The 10,448-nt window shown below is 42.1% G+C and overlaps 1 protein-coding gene across 1 annotated transcript in view; it reads left to right on the top strand.

Annotated features, from left to right (window-relative positions):
* The first annotated feature begins 286 nt into the window (after positions 1-286).
* The window catches only part of LOC138109320 (bifunctional heparan sulfate N-deacetylase/N-sulfotransferase 4), a 55,920-nt gene continuing 45,758 nt past the window's right edge, over positions 287-10,448 (top strand). Inside the window, exon 1 of the mRNA XM_069012532.1 lies at positions 287-1,274. Coding sequence (XP_068868633.1) covers positions 294-1,274 — 981 coding nt within the window. The 5' untranslated portion in view covers positions 287-293. The remainder of the gene's footprint in view (positions 1,275-10,448) is intronic.

Genomic DNA, 10,448 nt, shown 5'->3' with positions numbered 1-10,448 from the left:
TGTTTTACTTACTCTTCTTTTACTTCTTGTTGCAGATAATGTTAAGAGTCCTCTTCATTGATTATTGGCAGCTGCTGCGTTCTGAGAAAACCTCTTTCACTTTATCTTTCCGGATCCTTTGACTTGCCACTCCAACAGCTTTACAACCTTCCCCAACAGCTTCATAAATGCACTGCAATGGTCACATGAACATCTTGGAAGGGGAACCTCCGCAACTCCTCATTCCTATGGCACTGTAGGAAGAGCACCCGGAAAAGTGGCAAGTCCAGCAGGAGCTGGAAGCCCTGCGAAAGATGAATCTCGTCGGGAAGCTCCGCAGAAGCTTCCGAACTCTGGTCATTCTCTTGGCCACCTTCTGCTTGGCAAGTATTGTCATCTCTGCCTATTTCCTCTACACTGGCTACAAGCAGGAAATGGCCCTCGTGGAAACCACTGGACAAGCAGAGTGTGAGGACCTCAAACTTCTGCCCTACAGGTCTGCGGAGCTGAGAACACCGAAGCCAATTGATCCCTCTAGAACTGATCCCACTGTGCTCCTGTTTGTGGAAAGCCAGTACTCCCAGCTGGGGCAAGACATCATAGCCATCCTTGAGTCCAGCAAGTTTCAGTACCACATGGTCATTGCACCAGCTAAGGGGGACATTCCCCCTCTCACAGATAACGGGAGAGGGAAGTACACCATTGTTATATATGAGAATATTCTAAAGTACGTGTCCATGGACTCATGGAATAGAGAGCTTCTGGAAAAATACTGTGTGGAATACAGTGTTAGCATAATTGGTTTTCATAAAGCCAACGAGAACAGCTCCCCGAGTGTCAGAATGAAAGGGTTGCCATTACAGCTGTACAACAACGTGGCCCTCAGAGACTGCGTGGTGAACCCTCAGTCGCCCCTGCTGCGCATCACCAAAGCGCCCAGGGTGGAGAAGGGCCCCCTGCCCGGCGAGGACTGGACAGTGTTCCAGTTTAACCATTCCACCTACCAGCCCGTGCTTCTGACTGAGCTGCAGCCCGCCAGGCCCACCCCCGCCACACTGCCGAGGGCTGCTCTCTATGCAACCGTCATCCAAGACTTGGGCCTGCATGACGGCATCCAGAGAGTCCTCTTTGGAAACAACCTGACCTTCTGGCTCCACAAGCTCATCTTTATCGATGCCATCTCTTTCCTGTCGGGAAAGAAGCTCACGCTCTCCTTGGAGCGCTACATTCTCGTTGACATAGACGACATCTTTGTCGGGAAGGAGGGGACAAGGATGAACGTCAACGATGTGAAGGTGAGTGAGAACTGGGGGATACCATCCCGGACACGTGTATGTGCAAATGGGTGTTTAAAAAAAGAGACAAAGCTTGTAAAAGCTGAAAAGCTCCTTTTCCTAGTAAAGGCTGAAAGTACACAAGTGCAGGCAGCAGATACATAAACCACAGCCTGAGATTAAAAGCCATTTTGCCCACATACATAGAGATGCACATATGACTGTGTATATGTAGGGGCGTACACATGTATGTTACACATATATATATAAAAATACCTTTTAGAAGCCTTTTCCATATTATTTCGCTCACTGTTCCTCTGAACTAGACAGAACAATACAAGATGGTTGCCTTTTTAAACCTCACCATCACTGAATTTAAAAAGAACAAAAAGAGCAAAAGGAAAAAAAGAGCCTGAAGAAGTTACAGCCCCGATGTGACTTCTACAAGTTAGCAGGATAATTTTCATTACCAGACTAGTAGGTAAGCATTTAAAGTTACCAGTGACAGGGTGGAACCACAGCATGCACTCGAGCAAGTGACATAAGCATCTGATAGAGTGAAAGGCCCACTGACTACTCACTGGGGGCTCTTCTACCCTTATTTTCCTGATCTGTACTATCCAGGGACACCATTAAATTTTTTCAGAGTAATTTTCAAAGATGTGTGCAACTTGGAAAGAATAGACAGAACTCAACAGCATGACAGTTATTTCTTGTCATTTTCCACATGTGGGAATCATAGTCAGAGATTAATTGAATCCCTAAGCATGCAATATCACATTATCCAGCCCTTTATTCTGGAGGGTTTTTCCTGTAAATACCCAATGCTTTCAAGAATAATAAGCAAGCCTTTTGTTTTTAAAGGCAGATTTCCATTTAATTTCTAAATCCTTATTTCCATTCCTACAATTTCTATATTCATTTGCCTCCTCATCCAGACCACTGAGGTATCCAAATACCCAGCAAAAGCAGTAGTCTCACATACAATTGAAACAATTTTGCACATCAGAACACCTGGGGTAATTCTATTAGCCAAACCAGGCATATGAATGCTCATCAGGGCTGATTCTGAGCACCAGACACTCCAAGCGCCTGGTGCATTTGAGATCTCAGCACTGTGCACAAGCTCAGTGATCAAGTGCTCTCTCTCTCTGGAAATATATGGGAAAATGCTCCGAGAAAGGGCTTGCACACAAGAGGAAATTAACTCAAAAGGCAATTGTGAAACAAGTTTTTCAGCAATAGCTTCCCGCCTGCGCATTTTTGAGAGCATCCTTCTGACGTGGTTTGCTCCGCTAAGGAAGCCTGTTACTAGTCTGCAGCAGTTCAAGAGCCCCCATCACCAGCAGAGGACTGTCCACACAGAGACATTTGGAGATTCAGAGCAGAGTTCTCACCAGCATCACCTCATTATGCAGGAAAAAAACCCAAGTCACCTCCATTATTATCCAACGTTGCTAGGCAAACCTTTCCACCTGTGCTTGGTACAGCAGCCAACAACATTGCTAGGCAAACCTTTCCACCTGTGCTTGGCACAGCAGCCATGCTTCCATGCTTGTTATAGAAGACACAGCAGAAAACTCCACATCCAGGGGCTGCAGTAGGAGCTGGATGCTGTTAAAAGCATTCAGCATTATTTTTGTATGCTGCACACATTTATCCATCTGAAAACCAACCAGTCCACACTGCTGAATATCTAGGCAATAGCAAGGAAAAACATCTGTTAGGATTGAGACCTTTTTAAATTTTTTTTTTTCAAGCGATGCATGGTGAGCCTTCTTTCATTCATTATGTCTGAGCCAGGGTAGGAAGGGAAGCTTTCATTCTTCCCACATTTCTCCAGTGCCAAAATAGCAGCCCACTTCCATCACAACAACACGAACAGCGCCACTCACAGGACAAATCCCCTCCTCACCTCACACAAGAAATCATGCCACAAACTAACCACGGGGAGAAATCGTCTGCAGGCACAGGCTCAAACCAACCTCCCCCTCAAGCTCTCTTTCAGGGACAACAAAAAGTTTATCTCCCTTTTCAGGTGAATGTTTCACACATAAATCCACCCTGCAACTTGAGCACCCATAGATACTTTGTCCTCAGCATCATGGATTCCATTTTGAACCAGTTATCCAGCACGGATTTGTTCCTCAGGGTATTTCACAAACACTTGCTACACAAATCAGTCCGTTCCTACAGCCTGGGCATTCCCAGAATACAGTAACCCACAGAACAGAATCCTGCTAATGAACATAGCACCGAAAGCAGAGTGCACTTTGGTTAGTTTACAGAAAAGGATAATTACAGCCAGTTAGAGAACAATCTCCCAAGTCACTGGGGGAAGGAGGCAATTAAGAACCAGCAGACCTGGCTTCACCCCATATGGCAGAGAAGCTTTGCTTGAGAGACAAAAGTAACACCTACTCAGGAGGTTGGTATTTCAGTGATGGCAAAGCATTGCCCTGCCTTTGGGAGGAGTGGCTGTGGCTGCTCACAGAGGGCTCACTTTGCAGAGATACAGGGACTCTCTGCTAGGCTCTCCAAAGGTGCCATACACACCCAAATCCCTCGGGAATGCTTTAATATCCTGCGAGTCTTCTGGTAACAATATTAGCATGTAACAATAATATAACAAGTAAATCCATGCCTGTGTAATTACTTCTGCAACCCAAATGTTTTTATTCCCTCACAAAGCTGTTTCTCAATTAGGTGCTATAGGGATACATACAGTTTTATAAAGGGTGGCATCAGCCACAGAAACAGAGATTAGAGAACAGGGTTATTATGGGCTCTGTTTACCACGGAAGATCTCCTAGTCCCCGGTGTTAGAGGAGTTGTGCGAGGTCATGTCTGGCTAAGTAATTAACAGGAACTGAGCAGAGCCACAGAAAGCTGTTTTTCCAAGCTTTGTCGAGATCTATCTTGAGCCTAGCAAGCCTCTGCAAATGAATTTCTCCTTTTCCTGCCTGCCAATATATTATCTCAGTGCTTGATTTTAGAGGGCAAAAGAATTCATCAGTTCATTTGCAGAAACAGTGAATTTGTATACTTATAAATGATACTGGTTCCCAGCCACCCAGGTCCAGTATCACTGGCATCAGTGATTTGGCAAAAAACTCCTAGAAATGTCTTGTTATGCTGTGTCTGGGAGTGCCATACAGAAAAAATACAAAGCTTTCACCTTTAGAGTTTGCTTTTAACTGAGCACAGAGAGGGCTGCATTATCCAAACACGGAGTAAGAACTTGCTGAAGTATTTCTATTTTTTCTGTTGCCATAGTATGAGCTAGTACAATATTTACTCACCCAGGAAGAGCTCCACACAGCCACCAGGGCTTTTCCCTTACCTTTCACAAATACACGTTCTATTGTTAACTCAAAAGCCCTGCAAGAGCACAGTGCAAGCTAAGGCATTTACTCTTTAATAAATAAAAGAAATAAAAAAGCCCTCCAAATAAAGCAAAAGGCATTAGCCTTTCACTTTCTACCCTCCTCTCAGCTCTGGAATTTAGACTGCAACACATGTTCTGGGTGGACTCAGGAGCAACCTGCTCCGCTCTCTTCCCCCACTCTCTTTGCTGGAGCGGATAAGATTATCAAGGAGAAATTGCTTGTCCCAGCACCACCATTTCCCACAGTTGTATTTTCCCTTTCAGTAGTCCCTCTAATTGTCACTATAGGGATGGGAGTATCCTTGGGCTTTCTGAGCTACTCTAAAATGATGGAGCTGTGCTTGGCCATGTCCTTTGTTGTGTTACTGCTGACTGCAGGCCTTCCTTCTCCTTGCAGCCTGTCTGCGTTCTCCTCTGAGCTCCAGCCCACTTCCTTCAGTGGAAATAAGAATCACATTAGTCTCTGACACCTCCTCACTGCCACAGTCTGCACTTTGTCTTTGACCTTTGCCATCATTAAAATGCCTGGAACACATAAAGCCTGTGATTTCTGGCTCATTTTAGTGTTTTAAAGCCAAGAATTCATGTTGGAGCTGCATCTTTCCTAGTGATTCCAAATTAGAAAGTACTGGCACAGCAGGAAGCTGAGTTCAACCACTCAATCTCTCCAGCATAGGATTACCCCTGAATTTGTGCAAGGACAACTGCTTTCAGGTAGAACAACTGGAAATGTCTGGGCCACATCGCCAGGCATGACAGAATGGTCAGTCCTGAAATAAAACAGTCACCATGATACTCTTTTAATAATAATAAGCCCCTGCCAGGAAAGTAACCACACCCATGGCCAGTCCAGGGAGAAGCTGAGCCCAGGAGATGTGTGAGCACAGGAATCCAGAGGAGACAGCCAAGCATTAGTCACTACAGGCTGGGTGGCACTTCTGTCACCTTCTAAAGCACTTGAGAGTGACAGTGAAGAACACAATGAAGTGGAGTTCTGGAGCTCCCACTTTTGGATGGTCTTGAACTCTTTAAAAATGAATTTAAAGAGCAGCTGAGAGGCGTTACATGAAAACTTTAATAATCTTTTTAAAAATGGGAGTGCCTGCTCCATTCTGCTTCATCAGAGATGACAGTTCATTCAATATTTTCCTTGTTCAGGTCTCTTGACTCACCCAATTCTTAGTAATTTGAGTGTTGAATACTGCTCAAGTGCCTTGTCAAGACACATCAGACAAAATGTTTCATACTTCTTTTGTTTCAATAGGGCCTGTTCTTTCATTCAGAATTTCTGTACCAATGTAGTTAAAAACCACAATTCCCTTGCCACCAGAAAAACATGTATTCTTCTCCTTGGCAGCCTGATGGATTGACTGTCTGTCTGAGTACCCTCCCTGAATTACAATAGTTTTGGGGTTCTCTCGTCTGCCAGGTTCTCACTGAAGATTAGGTGGTCTTGACAGTGTTTTATACAGTCTTGCCAGAAAACAGATTCTGGTGGCTCAAATTTTCTACCTCTTGAATTTATTAAACAGTTATGTCCCAAGCAAGATTTTCCTGAATGTTTGAAAACTAACTCACATTTAAAAATATAGAAATGGCGGGGTTTTCAGGTCAAATTCAGAGATTTCTAGTGCTCACACATCCTGCGCCAAGCACCACTAACTTGTGACACCTTCTTCTTCTACACTTGCACTAATTTCCTGGATTTGTACTTATTTCTTGAATCCTTTCTCCAAAATAATTCTCAAGTCATAGGTTGTGTCATACTGGAGTATATTTCCAGGATACACGTGGTACTCAATTTAATTTAGCTTCACTTAGGGAATCCATAGGATCCAAAAAACACATCTGCTTTACATCAACCCCTCAAGAGACCTGCATTAACCTGACCTTTAAAACAATGCATATTAGTTAAAAAGGAGCTCTAACAGTTGCTTCCGGCACAGAAAACAGCACTCTGAAATGATGGAATAGCCTTGTAGAAGGGCCAGGCAGTGCAGACTGCAAGAGCAGTCATAATTATTGCCTTAAAAGCACTTGATGCAGCAATAAACACATTACCAGGAACCCATCTATAACACAGCTCCTTCAGGAGCAGTGTTACTTAAGTGACTTTAAATATGCCTTTGTCATCCAAATGGGAGCAGGAGGAACACTTAGAGCAAAAGCTCAATTTAGCACCGTTGGCATTATTCAAATGATGTGCAAGTGGCAGTGCTCAGGAAAAGGGTGGATACAGGGAGGGATGGACAAACAGGTGAGGAATAGAGAAATTCTCCAAGAGAAAAGGAGAAAATTGAGACTTAAATTATTTAGCAATAATTAACTAGGCATTTTCTGTCCAGCTCTGTATCATAATGCGGCATAAAACCAAATATTTGACTATGTCTGGCTTCAAATCCCTAGAGAGATTTGTCTGTCCATGCACCCCTATAGCTTTATCTACGTATCCTCACACAAATTAAATCTTAGAGTCTTTGCCTTTTCTATGAATATTGCCAAAGATCCCTTCACTTGCTGCTTTTACTTCCAATGTTCTACACCTCCACCTGTCTTCTTCCCATACAGGCAGAATAATCCAAGGGTTTTTAAGTAAACGTTACCAAACCCCAGCTTAGGCAGAGGGCACAACAAGAGTCCAGCAAGAGCTGCACCCCAAACACTGGGCATGGTGTCCCTGTAAAGTGCCAAATTACCTTTGAGATGGACACTCTCTGCTAATTGTCATTCCTGAAAGTAAACATCACGTGCCAGCAGGTGGGACTTCCAAACTGCTAAATCATCAGCAGCAGGTTATGGTACCTCAGAACAGAATAACCCTCAAGCCACACCTCCTGCTCCTGAAAAAACTGCCTTTGGTCAACATCTGGGATGTGCCCATTGCTTCCTGTGAGCTGTGCATTCATCTGCAGGGACATTTAGGCATTTCCAAGGGGCTGCACAATCTTCATAAATGTCTCCTTTTCCTCTGGACATCTACAGAGTCCAAATACTGTAACAGAGACATCAGAGCAAATGACCTTCTGAGTCCATCGTTCAACAGGAGTTAGGCATAGCTTGGAAGGGTTGGAATGAGGCAGGGGTGGCTTTCAGCAGAGTTTGTTGGAGAACAGTGCTCTGCATACCCTCACTAGGCCTGCAGTACCTAAATAAAAATTATTTTCGATGGCTATTCATTCATCTCTCAAAAAAAGAAAGACAAAAATTGTTTTGCCTCATGGTAAATTCTAATATAAGCCTAATTGGTAATTTAAATATGTCATTTTGTGTCAACAAAATTTCTAATGTCAAACATGGTAATTTATAGCTTAAATAGTCACACCATTTTATAGCTAGTATCTTATAGAAGTTAAGAATTTCTCTCCAGAAATGTCAGGGAGAAAACAAAACAATTTTTATTTAATTCCATGAAGAATTTAATTTTCAAAAATTTACAAGAAAATGAAAGGATAAACTATTGACAATTTCCTGCAAACCAATGTATTGGCTAAAACACTCCAGGGCTTTCTGGGCAGCGTTTTTGTTCGTCAGGATTTGATTTACTGCAACACATTGCCTGCATTGGAGTGTTCTGACCTCAAACTGCAGCATTTATCATTGATGAGGGGAGCATACAATAAGAAGCTCCCGTATTTCCAGTTGAGGCTGGCACAGAAGGCCCCAAGGCAGCCTGACAGCTTCTGTAAGAAACTAAAGTTCCCCCTTTTAGAGTCCAGAGTTTGCCTTCTTTAGGAAATAAAGCCATGGATTAAGTGGTTTTTTCGCCTTCAGAAGCACAAATTATAAACATCCTTTTCCAAGCCATGACAATTTCTCTAAATATTTGTAAACCTTGCTCTCCTCTGTGTTTTTGTTCTTTCTGCTAATTACCAGCACTATTTTAGTCTGCTGTTCACATTTTTCATCCAGACAGCACCCAAACACAAGTGGGATCTGTGGTGTGATACACACTCAGCTTCTCTAGCACGACATCCCTGCTATTTTTAACACTTCTGATTGAAAAAGGCTGAATCCCTTCTCTCAGAGTTTAATTTTTTTAATTGATGTAGTCATTTAATTGGCATTTTAGCACTTAGTTTTGAAAGCCCACAAACTAAATCTCTTAAAACTAATACCACCTTCACAATACTTTCTGACCAAGGTATGGAAAAATACAGAGGGTAGGATTTTAAGTTTTCCTTCCACCCTATTTGTTTAGCCATTTATCCTCACACTAAATAAGTGGAAAATCCTTCTAAAATGGCAAAGTGGCAAGGCAGAGGAAAATGAAGTTTATATTCTTGTTACTTGATCAACTTGGATTGCACCAGTGAAACAGCTTCCTGTGGCAAAATGTTGATTTATGAAATGCAGAATGTTTCACGTGAATACGATTCAAACAAAATTGTGTTTTGGCAGCTCATCTGCTGTGGCAGCCTAAAGGAAAAGGGGGCAGTTTGTAGAATATTAAAAAAAAAAAAAAATTCCAAAGATCATAATTAAATGTAGCTTTGGAATTGCTGATCTTCCAGAAATTAAAAAATGCAAATAACTCACACTTTGCTGAGACTTCTTTAATATGAGAATATCCCAGGAAATGGATATTTCAGGTTATTACTGCCTCTTCATTTTACATAAAAGCCAGAATTATTAATGTAGTTTTTACATTACATATTCAATCTAAAATACCAACACTGAAGCAATTTCTACAGGTTGTCTCACTATTACATTTGAACTGCCTGGATTGAATCAGATTGAATTAAAGCCATGGGCTTCAGGACCTGTATGTTTTTCACCCCAAAACATCAGCTCTTCAGGTAAAAAGTGGTATAAAAAATGATGGAATTCACATTTCTGACAGGAGACTGTATTTGCCTGCCTTGCCCAAACCTCATGAAATATTGGCTCTTAAAGCTGTCACTGATTCTTGATAGCACAAGTGCTTTTTTGGTGGAGACCCACTTGTTTTAACAGGGCAAATCACGCAGGCAGCAGGTTGTACGTGGGGAAAAGCACCCTGGTGGAGAACAGGACAAGGGAAGGAGGCTCAAGGGATGAGGATCAAAGTGCTCTGTCCATTTTCCAGTAATATTTTAATCCCTGAGGGCTACAAAGACTGAAGACCTCCATTGTAATAATATTTACTGTAGGTTTTTCAGCAAATTAGCACAAATGTTTGGGAATTAATTGAATATACATGCATAAATAAGCATTAATCTATATGAATCTACCATTAATAGAGATTAAATACTCTATAACCTTACTAATTTAGGATTTCCAGGAATAAGTGTGAACTGCTGAGGCTATGCTCTGCATAGTCAATAGTAATAATAATGACCATAATAATAATAGTAATGCATTACATTTTAAAAAGGTAGGTAAAATGCAGAATGTGAATTCTATAATAAAAAAGCTCTGCATGTGTCTTCCTAGTGACTTATCCCGAGATTTATGTGCATCATAAACAAATATGTCTGTGGTATTATAAAGTGCAATTCCACTGTATTTGTTATTAGGAAAGGGAATACAGTTTCCCACATGCTTTCACTGTTATTTCTGCTGTAACTGGGAACAGGCTGCCAGTACATTATCAGGAAATAAAAGCTACCCATCCCTGCTGTAAATATTCTAAGGTGAGTGTTAAAAACCAGAGGGGATTTTGGGCTGGAAACCTGTGCCTGTAGATCCCCATGTCTGCAAAAGACTGGAAAGAGCCTGCTGTAGGATGGCTAAAACCAGTCTTCTTAAAGGCTTCTGCTCTTAAACTGCTCAAACCCACTGATATTCCACATACAGAAATACTCTGGGTTTACTCATTTCAGTGGTGC

Source organism: Aphelocoma coerulescens, chromosome 4, assembly GCF_041296385.1.
Source record: "Aphelocoma coerulescens isolate FSJ_1873_10779 chromosome 4, UR_Acoe_1.0, whole genome shotgun sequence".
Classification (NCBI taxonomy): Eukaryota; Metazoa; Chordata; class Aves; order Passeriformes; family Corvidae; genus Aphelocoma; species Aphelocoma coerulescens.
The sequence above is the reverse complement of the archived record's forward strand: the minus strand, read 5'-3'. Positions and strand labels throughout refer to the sequence as shown.